Below are 26,828 nucleotides of genomic sequence, written 5' to 3'. Positions count from 1 at the left end.
TTAAAGCTCCGACGCTCAGTTCTAATGTGTATGGAAAGGCCTTCGAAGTTTAATTTGGTTCCCAAATACCGCATTTGCTTTTAAATCGCAATGTAACTTGGTTCTCTAGAGTCGGATGTTTGGAATTCTCGAATTAAATTGTATCGTTGACTGATAAAATGTCGTCCATTTTTCTCAAATTGGTCTTCGCACAGCTGTTCGTCCTTTTTAATGTCTTGACTCATTTCAGTTTTAATTTCTTCATATCTTTACTTTATTTCTTTAGTGAGTTTTGAATTGTTTCCAATATTGTATTTCTTTTGTTTTGTTAATCATGTTTTAAAAAGTCAGCTTAAGTTTTTGTATAACATCCTTCTTAAACTCAGAAAGCTGATCTCCGGTTTATGATGACATCGTCAATTCGTCAAGGTTTTTCTTAATGTAGTCGAAGCGATTGTAAGCTTTATATTTTCTTCTATTGATTCACACTATTATAATGATTACAAGCATTGACAAGTGTAATTATCACCATCGGAAAAACCCGCTAATGTTTTTGTTTCTAACACTATTACTGACTCGAAACCTCGTAAACAAAGTTAACTATTTTAGAAGACAACGGGGGATAGTTGTAACTTAGTTTACTGTTGTTTGGATATCAGGTTTTGATAGGTAGGGGTTTAAGTAATGTTTGGCAAATCAATTTGCAGCATTCTTTGAGTTTTATTGTGTTTCGCCATATTGTTTAAAAAAAACATTGAACAAGTCACTTACTTACTATTTAATATATCTCAACAAAATATGGTTCGCTTTGAGAACATGTTCAAATGGCTTTAGAAAATACCAATCATAACAAGTATTTATAGACTGTATATGAAAACGCGTAACACATAGAGTAACACAAACTATATACCTACGTCTTTTATTTCTCCGTATTTGGCCGTTCGTGTCTATTCGTTTGCGGCTATTGGGCAAGTATAAAATGCCGTTACATTAAATTACTCAATGTTATTAATGGCCAAATAGATATTTGGTCATTTGTATCGATTCTCGTCAAGTTAGCAACAACGCTTATTGCTGACGTAACGATCTTGTCGTATTGTCGTTAATTCTTGTTTCATCGATCAGTTCAATTATAATAAAATACGTCATATACAACAACATACGCCATATTAGTTTTATGCATGTGCAAACTTTCATTCTACCACAAACTTGTTACTAACAATTTCTTGCTGAGTAACGGCAGTTAAATTTCAAGAAGACGAGTCTCCATTACTTGTGATTTATCAATACACTTAATGAACAGAGCCAATCTGTACAAATTAAATCCATTAACGAACGTCTTTCTCTTACAACAGGAATTTAAGACTTGAACAAGTCGACTGACTTTGTGGTGATATTTACCAAGTGCTCGAACTCGGAAAATTTTAACGGAAGAGTGAAGTGTGGGGGCGTAACTCAAAGTGTCATCGACAATTTAGACGACTACAATTCCCAAATGGATTCCATTGTCTAAAAGACGAGTTTCTTGGGACTAACAAGTTAAAGTATATTCAAAGTGGCGAAGTCAGAGTCGAAGTTAGTGTTAGTGGGAGACGGAGAGGGCGATGGATGTTGCTCCTGCTCTGGCATGAGAATTGGTGACCTCGGGGGAGCTATCATTGAAGCTGCCAAGCTGACGAGGACCTGGTTCTGCCAGAGACCAGGCTACGGGTAAGTGGAGGTGTCCAGAGTCTAAATCATGTACAATTTACAAAGCAAACATCATAACATCCAGGACTTGTAGGGTGGAATTGAATGGAAGTCATTACATTTTTATTTATTAACGGTTCATTATCATCATCATTTTAGCCTCCTGTCGCCCACTGTTGAGCATAGGCCTCTCTTCGTATACGCCACTTATCCCGGTCCTGACCGTATAGCATGAGTTGCACCGGAAAATAAAGTTGAAGTCGCTTACTCACGTCATCATTGACTCTATAGTCGCGCGCAAGAACGCAACTTATGCTAGCAGGTCCTGGGCTAGTCTCATCCAGATCAGCGGTTAATGGCTGAGAAGTTTTACATAGCATATGGACTTGTGAGGCCCATTTACTTAGCGTTAAATATGTGTCTAACCGTAGTCCATGTGTGTTCCGCTTGTAAGGATTATTCATCAAGGCAAACTAGACCAAACGTGATGAGCCGTCCTCGCCTTTGCAGTTACTTCAACATATGTTTGTGTACTCACTTGAATAACTTATCATACCGCACATAAATACAATCGTGATCACGTGTAAATATAATTTACCACGTGACAGGCATAGCCTAGTGTGGGGCCACAGGATATTTATAATTGTTAATAAGGTTTTTTCTGTTAAATAAAGAAAAAACTTTAATTACTATATGTATGTTGAAACTCTAAAAGTTCGTTACAAACAAAGATTAAATAAGGGAATTTTCTTCTCGGACTAACTTTTTCTGAGAAAGTCCAATTCTAAGCAGAAAATTTGAAGGTTTAAGCTGTTGTCGCAACAGTTTAGAATGTTGTAGAAACAATTCTAGAAGTAAAACATTGACGTTTAACTTTCCGTCTAAGTTTGATAGCCTGGTAAATAAGTTTACATTTCAAAGTTAGATGCAACTTATACTGTACTGTAGGAGACATCTACTTCTAGTATTAGATTAGAATAATATTATTAGTGTAGCTGCCAATATACTCGTGCGATTTGGCAGTTCTTGGACGAATAATATATTTAGTCTAATATCGTTTCAGAAATTAGGTCTAGATAACAAAATTCAAACCCATATGGACCTTACCTGCAACCTCTAGTCCTGCTCATCAATATTAATGTACTAGCTACATTAACTGAGATTAGTTAGTATCATATAACGAAATAATTCACTCTTTAAAAATTGGTATGCGCCCCTTGGTTTCAGGATACTCTAATGCAGAAATAGAAAGTGTAGCGATAATGCATTTCAAGCCATGTCTATACTAGATTTTACAAATGCAATAAAATATCTCAGACAACTCGGTTTCCTTAAAAACAAACCTCACAACAAATTAGTTATGTTACGGTGGGACGACTCCACTGATTGCCACCTAGCGTGAAATAAACTTTATAGCCGCGGAAGATATTAAACTTAAATAAGGAAAAGACTGAAAAGAGCCAAGGAAAAGTACTAAGTACAACTGTGCGCATCGTAAGTTAAGAAATTGACTTTAGTTAGCTCTGATTAGTCCACCAAGAGTTAATCTACTTTAAGAAGAGCACCTTACTACCAAGTATAGCGCTGGTTTTCCCTCTCTGCCATTTCAGCCATCTGGGGCTTTACGTTTTTAGTAGATTGATTCATTTTTATTATAATAGGATACACTACGAGTTTATATTTTTCATATCTCATGCTCTGAAAGTGGGTCGGTTGTTCTAAAAGGTGCGCAGCCTATTTTTTAATTCTACCTATAATTGATTATGGTGATGTGTGTTATCCGGACCTATCTGAAGAACTTCTCAATAAGTTGGATCGCCTTCTCAATAACTGCATTCGTTTAATTTTTTGCCTGCGTAAATACGATCATGTCTCTGCATACCGCTCCCAGCTTGGCTGGCTCCCCATCCGTCAACGACGCAGTGTTCGCATGCTTTGCTCTCTATACTCTGTCCTCAACGATCCACTCTCTCCTGTATACCTCAAGTCCCTCTTTCAATACTACGGCGTTTCTCGCGACCGTCAGCTTCGCTCTTCTGGCAATATGTCCTTATCCATCCCTCCACATCGCTCTGGCTTCATGTCGGATTCGTTCTGCGTGCAGGTAGCGCGCCTTTGGAACCGACTCCCCCTTAGTATTAAAAATGCCCCAAACAAGTTCGCTTTTAAGAAATCGGTACGTGCTTTCTTTGCTGGTAGAATGAAGGATTCCTAGTTTTAGTTATATAATTTATATATTTTATTGTATATATTTAAATGTGAGGTACCTATATGTATCGTGTATATTTTGATGTACTTGCATATGTGTTAAATTTTTGAATTAGCTTTGCGGTTTATATTACATTTTATTAGTAGTAGTAGCAGTTGCACCGCCCACAATCTCTCTGCTTTGCCTTAAGGTTGACTGGTAGAGAATGCTTTTGGCATTAAGTCCGCCTTTTGTACGATAAGTTTTTCTTTTGTGCAATAAAGTTTAAATAAATAAATAAATGTAAGTAAATTGTTAAAAACAAATTATTCTTGATTTCTTTCGTTGAATTCTATTTACTCGATTTCATAAAGCGGGAACCAAAAGGAATACACCAAAAATATTTTTTTCACCTCAGCAGCTCGAACAAGGGGTACTTTGCTTCTTAAAAACAGTGAGCAAAATGCGATTTTGCTGCGAACATGCGAGGTCTAATACAAGTTCGAAATACTTGGGTTCTATTATCTCTGTCCCTTTCACACTGTTAGCAAAAAGAAACAGACAAATAAAGTTAAAACGACATTCAACGGTATATTGAGGGTTTATAATAGTCCCCCGAAAACTTCAGACCGCATCGTTCCACGTACGAGTATGAATTCTTAATAATTAATTAATAAAAATAAAGTTTAACATTTGATAAAAACTGATAAAATACTTATAGGTATTTTATTGTACAATAAAAATAATGAACTCAAAAAGTACACAGATTATCACGCAAAATTAATTATTTTACTTTTAACAATTTCTACCATAGTTGACAAATAGTACGTATCCGCAATTCGGACCGTATCTTACAAAGTTTTTTTTTTACAAAAAAAAAGTTGTCGTTTGAAGTGTCAGTTGATGTTCGTTATTTCCATATTATTTTACTGAAATTCTCTTTATTTATTTTTCGTCTTAAGTTAGGTATTTTTATAATATGAATATAAAAGTAAAATATAAAAACACTTACAAAACAATAAAAAATACATATAAACACATTATAAAAAAACCTAACCTAGGGTGCCGCCGGTAGCGGGGCAGGGCCCAAGCTGCCGGTGGTCAGGGCCGCAGAGTGAGGAACCGACGTACTATACTGAAATTTATTATTACGTTTTGTTTTTGTGTTCGATTGCGGTAATTAAACTTAACTGTTTGTAATGTTTGTATATCTTAAGAAAACATGAGTGCAGGTATTAAGTGATGAAGAAGGATTACATTTTTCAAGTTGTCTAATAGGTATGTTCTCACTGCTCAGGTGAACAATTTTGTGTACTACACGAGATCAAAGTTATTTACATCTCGTGCGCTTTTGAGTCCCTTACTACTAGGGTTGCCAACTTTTTTTTGGTGGAATATAGTATTTTCCAGAATAAGGCATCAAAAATATAGTACACATCAAAAAAATATAGTACTTTTAGATAAAATACTAAACATGAGTGTAATATACGTTTAATTGGAAATATAGTATTTTAGCGTACTATATATTTTTCCAAAAGTATTTAGTACAGAGAGCCAAAATATAGTACAATACTATATAATATAGTACGGTTGGCAACCCTACTTACTACGCTCAATTCGCATTTCGAAATGGCGAAGTCATTCAAGATCTACAACTCACAGAACCACTAGTATAACTTTAGTTTAAACCAATGTAGCAGCATTTAGCATTTTGAAATTACCATTACATTTCCTGCTACGTCAATATCCGAATCCGATGCCTTATCGAGTCCCCGCACCGTATGCCTAGCTCTAACATAAATCCTCCGTTAGATATCCTGCATTGCATGCCCCTGTAAATCTATCTAGATTTCAATTTGCCAACAAATATCCCAGTACCTAGGTAGTTTCGAAATCGACAAAGATCAGGTTGAAAATCGTTGCGGCTTCCAAGCTGTAACCTAGGTTCTGAATTCAAAATAATTTTGAGGTTAGGTTAGCTGGAAGAGATACCGCTTATGTACCTACTTTCAATTTCATATCCTTGTTCCGTACAATAAATTGTTTATTAAATACTTACTTAGGCCCACTTGCACCATTCCACTAACCCGGGGTTAACCGGGTAAACCTGGAGTTGCCATGGTTACCAGTACAATTTAACACTGGTTTAACGGTTTAACCGCTTAACCCCAGGTTAGTGGGATGGTGCAAGTGGGCCTTACTCACTTACTCAAACCTTTTTACCAGTTTTATGCAGTTCTACTCGGCCGTTTGTTAGTTTAATTAGGTCAAATCTTGCAGCCAAAATTTGACTACATGCGATCGTCCTGCGGCCGTAGCATATGGTCGCGTTTTTATCGCCTGCCTGTCACGTTCTAACAAGTGTGTAAGTGCGAAAGTGACAAGACAGGCGATAAAAATGCGACCATGCTACTGTCGCTGGTGTGGTGATAAATATCGAAACACGATATAAGGACCCTATATTGAAGCAACGCAGCCTAGTATTATATAAAACAGGCAGCGATAAAAGCTCCTGGGTCTTATGTTCTTCTTTGTCGTATCCTTATCACTGAGGGACGTGACGAATGTGGACACTCTTCACCAGTGCTCTCCAAGCCGCTATACCCTGGGCTTAGAGCATATTAGCTTACAGGCATTACATTACAATGTGGGTATAGTTTCCAGCGCGTTATTCTGCCCTCGCAACGCGTCCATCCCTACTCTTTCTTGTTTTCTTATGTTTCTATTTCTAAATTAGACCGTTAGGAAACTTTGTCCACATACAACACAACACAAATAAAATAGAAAAGGCTTTAAAAGCTCGTTCGTTTACGTTCGAAGGTTGTAGAGACGGCTGGACATCGGCCAAGGTCTTGTGGTACACATTTTATTGTGATGAGTTTTGGCTGCCATTTCAAAGGGACGGCACTGAAAGATAAATATGTTTGCAAAACAGTAACCAAATATTTTGCTACACAAAAATTAGAACTTGCGACCTATGTGTTACATCAGCTAACAAATTGGTTTTAGGATATTGATCAAACTTTATTTCTGTATGACTTAAATTCCCACACCTCCTACGATATGATACGAATTTAGATTCCTCGGTACGGAGTGAAACATGTCGAGCGTTTTTCGACTTTTACGTAAAATACGTGAGTGACCCGTTCTTAATATATTTAATATGACTACTTATGATTCAGTTAGTTTTTGAATCACTCAATGAGTTCGGATAATAATTTTTTTCAGTGGGCACTTTTTAGCTGATGGGACCTAATAGGAAGCCAGTTATTTCGGTACCGAATCTGGTCTGGAGTTGATGTCGAGGTTATTATAATGGACTTGGTATATTATCGAACGAGGAATTTTGACAAAAAGTAACCATCAATTAATTTTAAATTGAAATACACAAAATAACTATATGGACTAATTTGATTTAATGTTTTTGCGGATTGCTCGGAATGATTTAAAATTTTTAATCAAAGGTTTGTACTTAATAAATTTACGAATGATATTGATAACATGTAATATTACGTATATTTGAATACGATGTTATTTTTAACTAAGCGTGGTAATTTATGCAAATTATCCGAACATATACTTCACTATGTAGACTATTAATTTCCTGCTAAAACCAATTGTTTAAATAAACGTCAAATGTTATGATTGAAAATTTAAATTAAGCAAACAATTCGTAGAAAAATATGAATAGGAAACTTTTAAGATCTTTTACAATATATTTGGAACTTTATGTGCATAGCAACAAGGATTTTTATTCCCTGTGCGCCGACATCGCTATTACGCAGTAAAAAGCGCAAATAATGAGAGCAACCTAGTTTTTTTTAAACTGGCTATCCCGGTCCCCTGAAGGTAGGGTTGATACTTTATCAGGATACCATTATTTATACCATATTTTTGTACTTAGACTTTTTTAAATTAGACAATTTTCAATTAAGTATTTACTTTGATGACACGTTTTTAATTAGTCTTATGGTATAAAGTGCAGGGTCTCTCGAACAGTGTCGTATGCATAGTTATTAGACCGCAGTTTGACTTCTGGTCTTTGTAGAAGAGCTCCCAGTCCTTCTCCCCTCCAGCTCCTTGAATTTCCCCCTTACAATTCTCACATATTCTTCGTCGAAAAAATTACACCTTTTTCACAAATTGGCATTAAGAATTAGAATTAGAATACTCTAAGGATGTTTGAAAAAATATGCTTTTCTGTAAGTCGAACTAGTTTGTATGATTTTCCTTTAAGTATAAAAAATTTGGCATCTTCAAGGCCACTTATGTAGATATGTATGTACCTATATATTATAGATCTATATTTCTTACTTGGGAAATTCTTTTCTAGAAGATGTGGATTTATTTATCAATTCAGAATTTTTAACTAAGATAAGCACGGATTTGTCATACTCAGCATTTTCACTAAATTGCATGTCAATCCGCTGATGCTCAATACATAGCTATAAATAAGCCTTTTAAAACTCCAACATTTATAACCCCCAAAACATTTTTTCATAGCCCTGGTCCCACTTTAATAACCGTCTATCTTTTACTAAAACTGGGTCGGTCCTGCAACGAGCGGTGCATTCAAGCGTATTAATCAAGTCTGTGCAGCTGAATGGTGGGGTTATGGGGGGGATGTCGCGCTCCATTTGACAAATAAACCCTACTTGTCATAAGTGCGCCCCCGGGGATTGTTGCTTGGGAACAAGGCGTTGTTTTTACTGCTTTTCGAGCTTTATGTCCATTATATACCTAATTGAGTAGCAAAACAGAGGTATTAAAGTTGAGTCTCACCTTTTATACTCCTCCTCCTTGTGTCGTATTCCTCATTGCTGAGGGTCGTGGCCTCCACGAATTATTTTGTGGACTAACTCCTTCCACTTGTTGCGATCTTCAGCAGTGTGCAGTGCATCGTGGATTTTAGATTTAGTGCCTTCGCGGATCTGATCTGTCCATCGCATTGGGCTTCTTCCACGTGGTCGCCTTCCTTGGACTTTCCCCGTTACCAGAAGCATTTCCAGGTTGTCATTTTTCTTTCTGGCTATGTGTCCAAAGAATTCAAAAATTCTGCGAAGACAGATGGTTGACAGCCTGACAGTAACTCCCACTTCTTGTAGGATGGACACATTTGTGCGGTGGGCTGTCCATGGCACTCGAAGCATTCGCCTCCAGCACCACATCTCAAACGCATCAATGCGAGCTCTGTCGGCCTTTTTCAGGGTCCAAGTTTCCGCGCCGTAAGTGAAGATCGAGAACACCAAAGTCTTCACCAGTCCAATCTTGTTTTTTTTGGAGATTGCTCGGTCTAACCAAATCCCGTTTAGTCGAGTCATTGCGCTTTTTGCCATACCAATCCGTTTTCGTACATCCGCTTCGCACGACCCATCATTACATATGGTAGAGCCCAGGTATACAAAGCTGTCAACATATTGAAGATCGACCTTTTATACTAGTGAGTCTTCTATTTTGAAAAATTAAATCGACAAAAAAATCGATATAACTATCGAACCTGTACGGATATTATGGTCGTTCTTGTCTACGTGACAGCGAGATAAAACGGTGTCCGTCACTTTCTATCCCGCGGTGTTAAAAAGTGACAGTTATTTTATCACGTGGATAAAACCATCCATAATTCCGAAAGCGAAATCGAGAGCGAAATTTGGCCAATAGTTACTGGAGTGGCCTTTTTGAAATGTTTTAATTCTTATTTTCGTATACTGTTTCTTTAAGAGTTCCCGTTTCACAGTTCTCCTGAGCCTCGATTAAATTTATACTTCCGGCCACTCCGGCTGCAACTCGTTCGTGATGTAGGTCAGGTCAATACCGAAACATGGAGTTGAGGGGTCTATTCCTCGCCGATCGTTGCCCAACGCTGGCATACAGCCAGGGTTTGGAGTAATTGGGCTCTTTATTAGAGCAGATTAAAAGTGAGTGCAGGTTAACTTTTGTATCCTGTGACATAATATTAGTTGCACTCAGAGATTAGGTTTTGTGTTACAATTTAAGGCTTATTTTTAAAAGACGCATTACTGTAGTCGATGAATTGAAATTAGGAGAAAAGGGTGCGTCTTATAATATCAACATGTCGTGGTCAACTGCTGACATCAGGCACAGATGTTGTTTGCCGTACGATTTCTCGCCATTTTCCGCGGTTGGAGGTCATTCTGGCAATTGCGTTCAGGGGTCTTTCCTTGGCAGATTTAATTTGATCAGTCCATCGCATACGTGGCCTTTTCCGCGGTCTTGTTCCGTTTGCTCTACCCTGCACCACTAGGCGCTCCATGGAGTCATTTTTCGTCTCGAGACGTGACCGAAGAAACTGAGTATGCGGGTCACATTTATACAACATGAAATTATCTAAGTACATTGAATGTTATTTAAAAACAAATTAGCCATTTTAACATTATACAATTCGGGTTTTATACAATGCAAACCTTATATTATTCAAAATTATACAAAATAAGCGTATATTTTGTGAATTTTATATTAATAATCGGTATATATTATATTACTTACCCCACAACGTTTCTGACAAAATACGCATGCACGCACGCATAATATGCGTATCTGTTTATTCCAACGTAGTGTCATCAGAGATATTTATAAAAATTGTAGGAAGAAGAGTTTTAGCAATCTAGATTTTCAGCTATGCCATGGAATTATATTTATAATTGGACCAAAAATCTAGATTCGGGCTCGTAAATTTCCTTTGTTATTCTTAGATCACTCCATTTTCTCGGCCTCGCGATTATTGTATCATGTTTACCTCACCTGCGGGCTCAGCACGGTTCCATTTTTATCGACTATCACTATGCGCGTCCCTTTCGCACTTACATACTTGTTAGAACGTGACAGGCATGGTGACAAGGGATAAAAACGCGACCGTGCTAAGCCGCCTGAATAGGGGCGCACTTTGATCAATTATCGGACGCTGAATTTTTCAAGACCCCGTTTCCCTAATGACGTCAACACGCGTGTAAAGATCGCTCAAACCTAAACACCATATCTCCATTTTAAAGCTCATTCGACTTTATACCTTATCATTTGCGGACAAGTTTCATATTTGAATGAGTTTTTGAATATAGATATGGTTTTGTTAAGGTAGGCTGGTTTTTCCGAGCGCGTATGAAAGATAAACGATGCGGCAGAAGAGCCTTAATAATGGATTGATCATTTACAATGGTCTGAGGGATTTTAAGAAAACAGGCTTTGTTATCTCACAATACATGACGGTTATTTAACTGTGTGTGTAGGTATTTAAACACGCATAAAAATATGAGACAGTAACTATACAGAGTTAAGTTTCGATTAGTTATACTCGGAAGCACTAAATCAAAAAAGAAATAACTCAAAATAACTAATCCGTTTTTCGAATTTCGAAATAGGTACCTAAAGGAAATAATTAAGGTACTCGTATGGTATGTAAAACCGACATAAATGTTGTGTCAAAAACTTTTTGAAAGCTGAATATAAATCCAGATGATATGTGATAATGTATTTTCAATTTAGTTATTCCATTTTAAACAGTTGTGACAGTTATAGAGCTTATTTTTTTATCACAGTGTAAAGGTTTAAAGTACCTAATAAGAGTAGCTTTATAACAGACAAAGATTGCATGCAATAAAGCCTTACTACAAAGTACATGTTCCATTTTACTTCTCGGAGCTTTAAGTTTGCACGAGCTGCCAAACAGAATCTTCTTAAACATTAATTACTATTTGCTAGGAAACATTGAAAATGGAACACTTTACCCGTGCAGTTAAAGTTTTAATTAACTACGAAATGCCGAGTGCAGATCGTTTGGTCAATATGTATGAAGTTTTACGTGAACTCATACAACTTTGTAGAGACAGGACCCACATTTGGTTACTGTTCAAACTAAGTTTGATGAGAAAAATATAGTTTGGACGAAACGTTACTATCACGAATGCTCTTAACATACAATATATATTTTATTCGAGGTTTGCCCGAACTGATTGATCCCTTGTATTTAATTTGTGTGCGTGGGCTATCAAAATCGCTGCAGACTTTCCTTGGTCTAACTCTAACCTCTAACGATTTAGCTTAAGTTTTTGGGCACATTCGATATGTGCCAATTTTAGTGTTATGATATAAACACTAACAGTCATAGATGAGATGTTATCAAATGACTACAGTTTTTAATCGATTTTGTTCACCGTTACCACAAACTCATCAGACAAACTAGCCGCAACCGCAAAGATATTGATGATGTAAAAATCTTCAAGGTCGAAAGCAAATGACAGTTTTGAATTCCCACTTTCATGAGCGTTGCAAGTTTCGTTTTGCGAAACCGAAGTGTGATTGAAAACGGAAGATGGATATTACTTGGGAAAGTTTCTGTATTATTTTTAGTTAGAAAAGACGGCTCTTTAAAATACCTTTAAGTAAAAATTTAGTGCCTAGCCATTATTTAATTACTTATAATTAAATCATTGTTCAATAGTGTTTGAGAGCTTTTTGTACCCTACCACTTGAAATTTCTTCTTCATTTTTAGTCTACTTTAGTTTAGACAACATATCAATACAGGGTGATTCATGAGACGTGAGCAGGACTAATCCTGCACACTCAGTAACTGATAATTGATCGATCACCGTCGTATTTAGGTCAAACAGCCAGACTTTTTCCTATTTTTTAACTTTTTGGTGAGGGCAAATTTAATCCTCTACAATCATGGTCACCCTACAAGACCTAATTAATAAGCATAAAACCTCTTTAATTTTTGATTACGAAGAAAATAAACTGTCAAACTTGAGTGAGATACGAGTTTTCAAAAGTAACCAGACCGCGATGACAGTGGTGACATTCAATTTGACACAGAATATCGGTAGTTTAGTATTCTAATTTTAGGCTGACCACGCATGTCGTAAATAAATTAATAACTTTTTTTTCAACACGACTAGAAAATTAACGTTAACCTCACTAATACTGATACGAATGTGTTGCTTATAATTTACGAAATGCGCAGTATTAGTCCTGCTCACGTCTCCTGAATCACCCTGTATTGTCGATAACGTCATACTAATTGAAATGTCGTATGATGAAATAACGTACATACTAGACTGAATGGAAAAAAGAGGAGAGGCATTTGCCAAGCAGTGGGACAAGACACTAAGTAGGCTAAAAAAACACACTGACAGTCAAATGTACAGTTGCCAGATATATCGGAGTGGTCGAGGTGCTCAAAAATATCTCCGCTCCGCTCCCAACACTAATATTGTTTCTAAAGCCCAGTTTTTCCTTATTTGGTTCCCTAATAGAGATGTGAAGTGGAAAACTTAATTAAATCATTTACAAATCAACATATTGTTGCCCCAATTTCAAAATTTTGAGCGAGTTTAAAATGAAAATTGAATATAACGTAGTAAAACAGAGGCCGGAAATGTAACACGTTAATTGTGGTTCTGATAATATTGCAGTTATGGCTTGTTATGTACAACTTTGCTAACGAACCGCAATAGTTTACAGGCCGCGTATATTCCCAGTGCGCAAACGCATGTAGTTCGAGTCGAATGCCAATTTAACTTGACCTCGAGATCCGTAACAGTTATACGTAATCAGAGAACGGCCATATACTGGTTGCTCTTAGTTGTTGACTCGTGCTTGTGTTTGTGAGTAGGACATTCTGAAACAATACGTACTATGAAATATGCTGAGTTCGTTTGGTAATGTTGGAATTAATAGGGTTGTTAGTTGAGTGAAAATACAAATGCTCGTTTGCACTCAGAAAGGAAATAAGTCAGAGAATATAATGTAACTGAAAGTTAACAATAGTAGCTGTAGCACTTAAAATATTTAAAATTGAATAAAAAGAAACAAGTAATTTAGACAATCCTGCAATGATCTACTCAGAATCTTGACATATCTATAAATTTTGCAAAGATTTACGTGAACTTACCACGAATGCCTTAATAGTGTCAATCTGACATATTCGCTAACGTCTGCTGCTTAACTTACTTTCTATACATCTCGTTCGCACTAATATGCCAGTACGAGAGAGCAGCATTAGAAAGTAAGTTACGCCCACGCTAGCGAATGTGTCAGTGTGAAACTGGTGGTAGCCGTACTGCTGAATTGGCAACCCTAATCAAAATATGCCATGGGGCGTGGGAGTTGCACTGAAATGGAAGCTCACAAATATTCGGCATTACCTACCGACAACCCTCGAAACGTGCATCGTGGGTGTTACTCGAATGTGACGATGCAATTCCGTTGCCGACAAACTGCTCTAATCGTCTAGATGGCGCTCCTAGCGAAGGCTCAAGAGAACCAGTATATGTGCGGTCTGTGATTAGTCACAGTTGTTACAGATCTCGAAGTCAAGTAACATTGGTTTTCCCGGGAACTCATATCGTCTGCGCTCCACCAATGAGAATTATCAGCCAGGCTGTGTTCCACATTGCCCAAAGCGCATTATCAGGCAGCCAGTGTCAAGCCCTTTACACACTTTACTTAATTCAGTAACTGATGACAGGACCCAGCAATACGTAGAAGTGAGATGCAGACATCTCTACTGTGTCTAACGTTTAGCTACGCATCAGAGAACTCGAGGGATGCTTGTACGAAGACCGATACGCTCTTTATTATAATTTATAAAATATCCCACATGAATCTTTGTTGCATGCTAGTTCATGGAGCATGGTGCATCCTAGACCAAGGGTTCCCAAAGTTAACTCCGATCCACCTAACAAAAACTGCCATTTTAAGGCCCTACTCTTGGTCGCCTTAAAAAGGGGGTATAAATCCGTATTGGTGACCCTTATGTTACCTTAGTACTTTCAGGGCCCACTCAATATTCGCTCGCGTCCCATAGTTTGGGAAATGCTGTCCTAGACCATTCTGTACTAACATCAACATCACTTGTTTAACTCAAATGAGCGGTCAGCACGACCGTTAGACTAAATATTTATACCTTTCAGTAGGCCTAGCACATAACGGGCGCGACTATATCTCGCCCGCCCGTCCCTGTCTACACAGTTAGAAAAAGGCGGGTAGTCTATCTCGAGGGCGAGATACTGTCGCGCCCCTCCTGTGATAGATCTGCAGACCCAGCCAATACAATAGTGCGATTTGATTACATTTAAATGTTACAATTGACAAAGTGGGACCTTTTACTAAATTTAGACACATGTGATGAATTTATTTCTTAAATTGAGCTTTCGACTCATCAGGCGCTTGGAATCATCTGTAATTACATGCCGAATCCACTTTGCAAACACCACTCTGAAAGTTTTAGAACTAGTTGTCTCTGAATTGTTTCATTGCATTTGCCCAGTTGCAGTGTTTACTTTATTCACGTTCTCTAATCGTTCTCTCGGGTATATTAACGGGATTCTAACAGTGGCTACAAATGTGTAGTTATATTCAGCAATAATTTCACTCCATAAAATTTGATAATTCTTTTGGAAAACGTTTGACAGGTTTTACAAAAATTCTAACTATATGAGTAGGTAGGTACTAGTTATGTATTGTAGAGTAATGGAACCTGTTCATAAAAACGACTAGGAATTTTTAAGGATGTAAAAAAGTTTCTATAATTACATTAATGTAATGAAAAATGAGCGGGAAGTACATATTGTTCAATTGTTCATATAGATAAACCACAAATATCACAGGGGGAGAACCATATATTTATATTGTATGGACTATCGATAAGCGATAAAATACTCATATTATTAGTATCATAAAGTAGGAACAACATAAATACGATGATTGGCTTTTTTATATTTAAAAAACACTGGTAACGGAAAAATTCGATAAAATATTATGTTTTATCACTATGACATTTATGTTTTGCTATGACTATTCCGCTCTCTGATAATAACTGTGTTACATATGGAGGAAGGAAGAAGGAAATACAAAATCGCTCAATCAATTTGTTAGACGAATTGTGAAGAGCGATAGCATAACATAAAACTTTTTTATATTTGAATCTTCGGTGAAAAGCCAAAGGAATCGATATTCGGGCAATTACGATTCCCTTGAAGTTAAGTTAAATAAACATAAAAAAATACTCGAAACACCCCACTGCGTTTGATATGCTTATTGAAAGTCGTTTGAAATGTTTGATGACAGAAAAAGGTTTATTTACCAGCCTTCCCCTCGCAAATATGACTGTAATTTACAAATCATTTATAAACCGCGTTCCTTAAGTACTTATACTCATTTTATGCGCCGCTTGTGTACATATTTTCTTGTACGTTCTTTATTGAAGTCTTTAGATATAAGGACCAGGACTTTTATTTGAATGGTCGTCGAATGTTTAACGAACTGTGTGTTTTACGTCAAAATTATTACCGCATTGCATTTCACCAAGCAGAAGTTTTGATCTTGAGGGTGTCTAGTTTTGGCGGTTCCGTGGCCGACTCCCTGACATGCATCGTAGGCATAATGTGTGGTTATTAGTTATCATTATCAGTTGTATACATTTTGTCATATGCATGCTAGTTTTAAAGGAATTTATCTATGGACCACTAGTTGCCTGAAACTGAAGATATTTTAATTCATTGTCGCCACTAAAACTTTTTCTATCACGCTGTCTAAAGTTAACATTTCTAATGCCCATTGGAAATATACAGATTTCTAAAGATACCTATCACAATAATCAGTCTCTTTTCCACCTGCTTTCTCACCTAAACGGCACAGATCGTGACAACCGTCTCCGTTTATTTTCTCTGCTAACAGGATACCCACGATTTTCATTGTTTACTTCACGTCTGCGTTTCTGTTTGAGTTAAGGTTGATTAGAACATTTTGAGTGAAATGTTTATTCATTTTTTCAATGTTGAGTTGAAAGGATTCTATTTTTGTTTTCATCATAACGTTGAAGCTATTTGAGTATCCAATCGGGTCTAATTGGGTGGTATAACGATTTCTTTTAACGACTGCAGTTTCATCTCGCTCCGAAATGTTTTAGGCAAAATATTTGCCTCGTCGTGTTATTACATATCTATACATCTTCATTGTTTGTTTTGTATTCCGATGATTCCATTTGTAAAAGTCGAGATCCTCACTCCTTTTCGAATACCATACATAAATTTCCAATAAACATTTAGTTCCGAATGCGGATTCGTTCATATGACCATTAATAGCTCAACAAAACTATATAATTAGCGAAACTGCGAGCGGAGATTCGGTTGAGAAATACGATCTGTAGCGGATAACAGCCGGCCAGACATCCAAAAGCATTTTTGCCCAAGCTAGCTCGGTCCGTGATGATAATGTTGACGATGAAAAGTTACCAATTAAGGATATATACATAAATCATCACCTATCACTACACTCCAATGTCCAAGCATTCCCAGAAGTAGAAATTGCCCCAGTAATCTCGTACGGTATCCAGTCATCGACTATTATAACGCGTCGGTCACGCTCGGATCGCTCGAGCGCCCACTGTCAAGGTACGCTGCGCTGGCGAATGCCAGCTCTAAAATGACGTAAGCGACGCGATTTACTTATTGGGATATGACCTTATGGGGATGTTGGGACAGTAATCAGCGTTTTCAATATGGACGGTGGTAATAAGGAATGAATTAGTGTTGGGATTGGTGGTAGAGTAGTTTATTGACAAGAACTTAGTACTTACCTATTTGGTACTAAACAGTTCTAATAATTTTCTAAGTTCGGCTTCACACTATGTAAGGTCATCATCATCATCTCAGCCATAAGACGTCTATTGCTGAACATAGGCCTATGTACGGTAATGATGAAGTAACATGGCGAAATTTTTGTTCCTCTTAACTTGGGTGGTCATTTTAGCGATACGTGTTCATTTCATTATGTTGGCACCATTCCGAGTTTCCAAGTGTGACAGTTGGGAAGAGTTCTTTTTGATTGGACACAACTACACTGTGTGTTAGATGATAAGAATGTTGTAACGTAACGATAAACCAGGAATATATAAGATGCCAGTAGTAGACAGACAGTTTTACATTAGTAGACACAATTTCATGAAGGTAAATAACAGTCGTTAATGTAAAATTTTATATTTATTGAACGTACCTAAACTAAAACGTAACATAAACCTAGAGATATCCATCGACGTTTTTTCCGAAAACTCTGATGTCACTCGTGACAACAGTTTTAAATTAAAATTGTTATTATTCGAATCCAAGTGTTAAGAATGTGTTGATTTAATTTGAAGTTGTACAGTCGCCATCAGATATATTGGAGCGGCCAAGGCGTGCACAATATCTGAACACGCACTCTAACGCCTTGACAATAGAGGCGTGTTTAGATATTTGTGAGCGCCTTGGCCGCTCCGATATATCTGACGGCGACTGTACTAGAATAACTACTTTCATTTATCCTCTATTTTGTCACGCTTGTTACCAACGATGACCGTCCTCTCTGATCAAGTCCCACCAACAAAAGGTCGATCTTGAGCACAAAAAGCACACAATTGACAGATGACGAGTCAACTCTGTCTCGGTAGACGTTAACGAGATAATTTCCGCTCTGTGTTTGGCTTTCTGTCCTTACACAAGGGACTTGTTTAGAATTTTCCACTGAGACGTTTTTAAAGGATCGTCGACCCGTTAAGAAATTTCGGACCCGTTGATTTTATAAATGTTTTGTAGATGGAATCAATAATTCTAATAATATTTGAAAAGATTTACGCTCAAGAATAAATTAGAGATGACTGGTTAATGGTTATCCTAGTAAGAGTAGTTTTGCCAACATAAACATACGTACCTGTGTATTATTTATTTCTGTAGGTACATATTAGGTTAAGTTTATTCAACACTCACGGGTTTCCCTTCACAAATTATACCTTAAACCTTCCTCAAGAATCACAATTGATAGGTGAAAACCGCATGAAAATCCGTTCAGTAGTTTTTGAGTTTATCGCGGACATACAAACAGACAGACGCGGCGAGGGACTTTGTTTTATAAGATGTACAGATATCTATCAGTATAACAAATATACCAAATAAATGAAATGTTATGCACACATTATGCATTACTTTCAGTAGATACTGTGTCATATGCTAATACATGGCTTTGCTCTTTTCACATTCAGTTACTTAGTTCGTAAAATACGGCATCTAAATAAGGATCTAGCAGTTTCATCACATTAGTGTTTACATTTTCATCAACTTTATCTCCGTGTCAACTTTACCTACATTTCCCAACTTTAAAATTATCTCGTTGTAAGTTGCCGAAGCCTTAAGCCTCCGCGGCGACTAAATAGGTCGCGGAATTTCTCGACATTCGGGTAAGTAGGACTTAATGCCGACAGCACTTTCTTCACGCTTTCAGCTCAGTGTTGGTATTTCGAAGTTTAGAGTGCAGTAGCTTTTGGTACGGGCTTATCTTAACAAACGGAGTGTATTGTTTGTTTTCTAAAGTGTTCATCATGAAACAAATCTTTTAACTTTTTTTTATTAAAACACATAAGTTGTTCTCTCGATCTCAATGAGTTTTTAGCACTCATTAACAAATTAGGTAAGTCGTATTAAGGTATTACTAGATTGTGACCAAAACCAATCGTTCACGTAAAAATTTGGCAAAGGTTAGCATTTAGTAATGTAACTGTCTAATTTGTCTATAACCGTGATTGAATACGTCTTGGCATCAAACATGTTATACATCTAAGAAATCAAAACACTTGTCCAGCCTTTCTCTTGTTATAATTATAACAAATACTAGTAGCTTGTCCGACTAACTGGTCGGTACCCACGTTACAGTAATTTTGACACGCTCTGTTGACCCCCCAGAGTATGTGGAATTATCATATTAGTACTGTTAAGCGCTTTATGGTCTTGCGATACGGTCTTTGAGTTCTCAAAAAGGCCCTTAACAGTAACCATAACACCGGCCCTAGTACGGAACCTTAAAGGACTCCCTTATAAGCAACATATTATCATCGTATATCACGAATTTTCATTAACTAATGAGGTCGTTCCATCCTTATCTGATCAAATGCGAGCGGCAGGGATGGCGACTTTAAATCAGGAAAAGCATTTGTTTGTTTCTTACAAAAGCGGCCCAGAATTCCCTTTACTGGGCAAACATTTAATTAAGATAATGAAAAAAAACGCCTTAAGAATAACGCTTGAAAGTGAGTTGGGGCTTATGAAATTCTACATAAAATTTCTATAGTACGTAGGGGACGTTTAAATTCTTGGCCTGTGACCGGAGCCAAGAATACTTATGCCAGAAATATTTTCTGAATTTCAGATGATAAACTTTTATATTTTCTATCCGCTTGGCGAAATCTTGAATTATATTTGCACCAGAACTCGCGATTGTATTAACCATTTACGGTCATTATGATAAAACCTTTATGATCATTTTCAACAAAATTTCATAGTTGATGCATTGCAAATTTGTAAATTTTATTTACATAATTGAAGAGTAAAATCATCAGTATTGTTGGTGAATTTTCGATGATTCGGTCTCTTGTTTATGTGTTTATCTACTTGTTATTTTTATTGTTGTAATTTGTGTTAGTAAAATGTACGTTTCCAGTTTATATAATATACTAAATTTAATTAAATACCTACTCGTACCTATCTGAGATGAAACGTCAACATTTGCACATATTACTCGTGCTACATTTGAATAATCATGTAACTTGAGATTATAGCCCATTTCTAAAGAGATTTTGTGTTGATAATCAGAAGGATCATCGCGTTTACGATCTTGCAACCTGCAGTGCATATGCATAAGTCCATTAGCCTCTTAGCCAGCTGACCGTAACTTGGCCTCCTGTGCCTGTTACCTAAATAAGTATAAATAGAAAAACCGTGGGATTACGTGCCATTACAGAACAAGGTTTACAACATCTGAACACGGTCCAGTTTGGACATGGCCACAATAACCATAATTGGCTTCGTGATAAAAGTTGGTTTAAATCCTTGACTTCCTAAAACTCATACTTGCCTGGTATGTTATGGTGGGGCATAATTATATTACTGGGAACAGGAAAAACAGTGTACAGTGGTACAGTCAGCGAAACTGAAAGCTTAGCATCACTGCCTACATATTTGTATATGTTGAGGCTTGCAACTCCAGCAGTGTTCATAATACGCACTTCAACTTATTTATGAATCCCATCTTGTGTTGGCTTAAACAAAAACCTCGGTCACTTACTTGATGTATTGACAACCAGAACTAACAAGTCCTTTCTTTTGTCCCCAGCTTCTCTCAGAAAGTGGACGAGGAGGAAGGCAGCGGCAGCGTGGCTCTCCATCCGCCGGACGGGTTCTACTCCCACCAGCACTCCATCCACAGCGGGCACCATGGCCACCATGCGGAGCCCGACCGGGGCTACATGGAGGGCAACAGATACGTCACTGCTGTGCACAGGCCCATGCCTGGTAAGTGTCACCAGCGTGCTCCATCAGCCAGACGTTTTACTCCCACCAGCACTCCCCACACACCAGCAGCCCACAGCGGCACCATGTGATGGCCACCACGCGTGACCGGGGCTACATGAAGGGCAACAGGCCCATGTCTGGCAAGTGTCACCAGCTACATCGGCTACATGGAGGGTGTGGCTGTCAAAAATGTGCTACTAAAGAAGAAGTTTAAAAACCTTTACCCGTGGCCAAAGCGGCCGGTTTGCGTGAATCGATGTCGAATGATATGCTGCTTAGCGCAGCCGTAGCTGTTTTTTAGATTTATTAAAAAAAAATATAAAGAAAAATATATTGTGATTAATTCAAGTAACCGAATAGATAAAATATAACAACTTACAGATTTGATTGCGGGATTGTAACCACAACTTACAATCAAGGTTATTAGGTGTGGTCCTTAGGGAGCGTCCGAGCTTCCGACCGTAAGTTGAGGATCACTATAAGTGTCTTACGCGTTTAGTTGTTGTTGAGGATATTTACTTCGTTGTGTTTCTGTGTTGTCGTACACAAAGTAACTAAACCCCACAGTAAACTCAAGAAGTTATTATTATGAAACATTGAATTGAATAATAACGCGACACCGGCGCTTCGAGCCATCGTTTCGATGACTCTCGATATTGAGACCGTTGACACCAAGTGCCAAACAATTTTAAAGCAAATAATAGCATTGTATAAAAAGTTTTAATGAAGCGATATCGTTTAATTAAAAACTGTTATCAGATACTCGTGCCAGCATCAAACGATGTTGACGCGTAAGGAGTTGGTGAATGCAGATTTTTATTTCTTTGTCAAGGTGTTCGTTAAGTGCACTTGTTTAATTGTGAATAACACCATCTCAGTCAAATGTAATTTCCCAAGTAGCATGGAAGTGTCGGCAACATCAATATAGCAGCCAATTAAGAACTTAGAGTGATTTTAGGGACGTATAAGAGTGTCAGAAAAGATTTAAGCTGTATAAAAGGTACTTTACAGACATTATACAGCTCAAGCTGTATAAAATCATTATAAAGGATTCTGCGGAAGCATGGGGTGCTTTATCAGAATATAAAAAATCTACTATAAAACTAAAAGTGTTGTGAGAGACTACAAGCTAATTCTATCGTAAAAGCTGTATACAGGCTGTATTGTAGTAACACTTGGCACTTTTAGCTGTACAAAAGTATCTGTCAACTCCGTTTTAAAACATTAAGTGTTGTGAAACACTACAAGCTAATTTTATCGTAAAAGCTGTATACAGGCTGTATTGTAGTATCACTTGGCACTTGTAGCTGTACAAATGTATCTGTCAACCCCGTTTTAAAGCTATTTCTTATGGCGTAATCTTACTCTCCTATAAGAATAGTAGTTGTATAACTTCTGTCTGTAAGGGTATTATAAAACCAAATGAATAAATGGCAGCTATAGTACAGCTTTTTTCTGTATTACTGATAGAGTCGCTTATAACAATCTTTTGGCGTAATTTTACACACGTATAAGTATAGTTGTGTAATGATTTCTGAAAATAAGTGTATTATAAAACTAAAGGAATATATGACAGTTACAGTACAGGTTTTTTATTTGTTATACGGATCTCTAAAGAGAATTATAACTTATGTACGGAGAACCGAAATACAGCCAAACGAATACAAATATTCTATTATAAAGCTGTTTTAATTACAAAAGCTGTAAAAGACACTCCATTTATTACACAGCACAGCTACTAAGATTTTAATGCTCTCCAACTATCCTGTAGGCTGTTTAAAAATTGACGCCATATTACAATAAAAAAAAAACGTATTTGTAAATATAATTAAAGAAATACTTGCAAATATTTAGCAGACTAACGCCGTGTTATGATTACCAGCTAAAATAAATTGTTTAGCCTTAGAATTAATATTTATAAATAGTTTTGATACTCTAACCTTAAAAACAAACAGTAACTTTACCGATTTTTGATATTTTCCTTATGGTTTCTCTTTATTATTTTGCAGGCGCGTAAATATTTTGCCAGTAAAGATACACAGGTTCACAATAAATAATAATCCGCACTTACCAATAATGTAGTATTCCATTCAAGTCCTGTATAATATTTACTTTTACTTTTACCATCCACTATAACACTTTATTGTCGCCATTACTATATTACGAATGAACAAGATTAAGACATTTTAGTTTATTAAATGATTATTATTCTCTTGTAATTCTATCTTATAACTCATTTAAAACTTATATTCTTATATCGTACTTATAAGAGATTATCTGTAGTGTTAAGGTTTCCTGTTACACCGAAATATAGCTGTAACGCAGCTATTATGCAGCTTATGTATTGCTTATACAGCTATTATACAGCTCTAATAACGCCAAAGGCTGTATAATTTGGGCCCTTTTTTTACTTATAAGGGCTGTATAAGCGCTTATACAGCCTTTGTACAGCCTAACTGTACAGCTTATAGTGTACAAATAAACTTTAATACAGCTTATATACAGCTTGCAATGCTACTTGGGTTACTAGTTACTCTGTTTATATACGCATTAGCATCTTCCGCAACTTTGTCTGATGAAAGAAGATGATTGATAAAAACTATCCTTTATCCTTTCCCGGGTTTCAAACTATCTCCATACCAAATTTCATCTAAATCGGTTCAGTGGTTTAAGCGTGCAGAACTATATATATATATAACAGACAGACAGAGTTGCTTTCGCATTCATAAGATTAGTGGGGTTAGTGTGTTGAACCATATAGCTTTAAAAAAGTAAAGAGTGTCACTGATCATACGAAAATACTTGTAACCACATCTCAACAGTTATCACTGTAAATTTGCATTTGCACATGTCGCTGCAAAGCTTGTGTAGAGTTTACTTCGACGGGCTCTAAATGTGCCGTGTTTTGGTATCCCCGATATATAATATTACTGTTTTTATTATAATTGGAGTTATCGTGGAATATCCCGCAAAGCGTCTGAGAGGGATTATGACATAAAGTGAACGCTCGAGGCTCAGAAATAAGCTCGGTCTGTAATTAATCCTCGCGCTATGGATTACGCGCTATTGATTAAAAGGCTTATTGCTTATTTTGCGGGCGATTGCTTTTGAAGTAATAATACGTTAGAAATGTTAGGCAATCTAGCTAATTCAATAAATCTAAAGTAATTTTAAATTGTTCCAGCCTTAAACCATTCGAACTCGTCATGCTCGTCCGCGTCGAACGCTTCGACCGGCGCCGGGCTGTGCGCGGGCGCCGCCGAGCCAGCGCCGCCTCTGTACATCGCCGCGCCCCCCGAGGGCTTCGGCCACGCCGTCCACAACAGGTATATATCTTCTCTGTTGTTTCACTCTTGACCAAGACTGCGGTCTTTTACATAATGTTCTTTTTCGTTTCACTCATGACTTGTCGTAACAATCGTACCAGAGATTTTTCTCTGTTGGCTGCCTTGCTGGGACACTCGTGTGCCGAGCCATGCACTGCAGCTATTGCGTCCATAAAGTAATAATCTACATACTCTTATAATGGTGTCTAGTTCGCCGGTCTCTTGAAGGAAACATACATTTTATCGACAATTATACACCAACAGTTATACAGGTAGGAGGTGCCTTCTGATCTTGGCAACCAAGCCAGAAGTCTGTAACTAGTATTGATCTATCTTCTATTTAGAGTGAACACTTTTGTGTCATAAGCTTAATTAACAGTGCACTTTTGCATCTTGAATGCACACTGCAAAACTATGGTAACTGCAACTGTGGTAACATTTCTCCTCACTATCAAGATGTTTACTCTCAGAATGGGTCTGTCGACCGTAAACACGAGTCCCGCTATGATTCATCAAATCATCATTATTCAAGACATTTCAAGGACATGAGGCATTGTAATAATTTATATTATAAAGTAAAGAAATATATGTTATGTCTATTTTACGTAAAGGAAGTCAATACAGGGCTTGTTAAAAATCGAATCTACTCGAAATCGAACGTCGAATGTACTCGACAATTTGTATGAAAGATTTGCCCGCTATATAACGTTTCTTAGCGTCACTTGCGATGGACGGAACCTTAGTAAATACTTGGATCATTGTTTGGCGCCTTAGCGAACTACGCGAATATACACAAATTAAAAGTTCTTTTGACCAGTTCACACTTTTGACTGCGACATATACATTTTCTTGCTAGATATGTAGTTAAAATGTAAAGTTTGTATTGTCTTTACAAACATAAATACGTATGTGCACAGTAATGAATATTTACTTGCACGTGCACCAATTATTACATTAAAATATATATAAAATTCAAAAAGTAGGCCCAAACAGTGACATCCTATAGTAAAATGAAAAATACATACTTAGGAACATTTATCAATACGGGAGCTACGTATTGCTATGGCAATATTGGTCTTTGAAACTATTAGGTATGATATGAAATGATCGTCAAATGTACAGGAGACTTGTGTTTATTATGTACTAGTATTCCTCGCAATTGTCTTTATTCGGTATCTTGATTATAAGGTCAATGGTTTCTATATCTGTTGTAACATTATCTAAGCCATCGAATATATTGTATGGATGGTGACTGGGGCTTCCATTAACGTTTTATGTAAATATTATTTCAATTGGTCTCACTACTATTGTTTCTTTACAATAATTTGTGTATATTTTATGTTTAATTCCTTCCATAGGCGTGGCACAGACGTGTCCATCATTGGAACTACAGGGATAACGCAAAAAGATTCAAGTTTATCCCAAAAAAGGGGTAAATTGACCAGAGGGTACGTCACGACCTAAGGAATGCCTGTATTGTGAACCCTTGGCTCGCCTAGATTACATTACTATCCCTAACGACACTTGGTTAAGTTTATACAAACATATTTTAATCTCTAGACGTCCAGAGGCCTTTAAAAAGGCCTTCCATTCCACTGCGTTTTGTGAATGTTTATTTTGACTAGTCAAATATGCATTTGTCATGGCAAGTTTTGATTTATGGACGGCTAGAGGATAAAAACAAACTTTATCTTTAAAGGAATTTCCCTGAATTTTCCCCCTTTATATAATATGTTTGTACTGACTTAATAATTGTACTGAAATGACTAAGGCATGATGTTACAATCTAACGAAACTAAGGGAAACGCTGTGGAGTGCAAGAAACTTGTTTATACTTTAATCTTATAACGCTAAAGTTTGTGAGCATGACATTAAACTCTAACAAACTTACTAAAAATTCTTATAAAATATTTTCTTATATTTAAACTTAAAATAATCTTTCAAACATCTCTATTAGAATTTCAGTCAGCATAAAAAATTCTACCTTCCTAAGCTAAGCTAAACTATTAGCTAAAACTCGTGATGTGATCATAGTAAATCTGATATCATTAATATCAAGTATCTTTTCAATTAAACTATAAATACAGCTATACATTCATAAGCTTGAATCACTACAACTCACTACATGTTAGTTTTCATGTGAATCCAAAACACATCCTTAAGGTGCTATTCCGATATTGACTGCAGGGGGCTAAACTCAATGTTGGCTTATCGCGTGATAAAATTACCTGTCCCTATCTTGCCTGTATGGTAGAAAAAGACCAACACTATTATTCTTTATCACGTGAAGTATGACACAACTATCACAAAAGAAG

The 26,828-nt window shown here is 36.9% G+C and overlaps 1 protein-coding gene across 1 annotated transcript in view; it reads left to right on the top strand.

Annotated features, from left to right (window-relative positions):
* The window catches only part of LOC134801516 (IQ motif and SEC7 domain-containing protein 1), a 266,858-nt gene that overhangs the window by 217,666 nt on the left and 22,364 nt on the right, over positions 1 to 26,828 (top strand). The window contains exons 4-6 of the mRNA XM_063774128.1: positions 21,009 to 21,187; positions 24,372 to 24,513; positions 25,872 to 25,961. Of these exons, the coding sequence (XP_063630198.1) occupies positions 21,009 to 21,187; positions 24,372 to 24,513; positions 25,872 to 25,961 (411 nt within the window). The remainder of the gene's footprint in view (positions 1 to 21,008; positions 21,188 to 24,371; positions 24,514 to 25,871; positions 25,962 to 26,828) is intronic.

Source organism: Cydia splendana, chromosome 22 (assembly GCF_910591565.1).
Source record: "Cydia splendana chromosome 22, ilCydSple1.2, whole genome shotgun sequence".
Classification (NCBI taxonomy): Eukaryota; Metazoa; Arthropoda; class Insecta; order Lepidoptera; family Tortricidae; genus Cydia; species Cydia splendana.
This window is presented reverse-complemented; position numbering and strand designations above follow the sequence as displayed.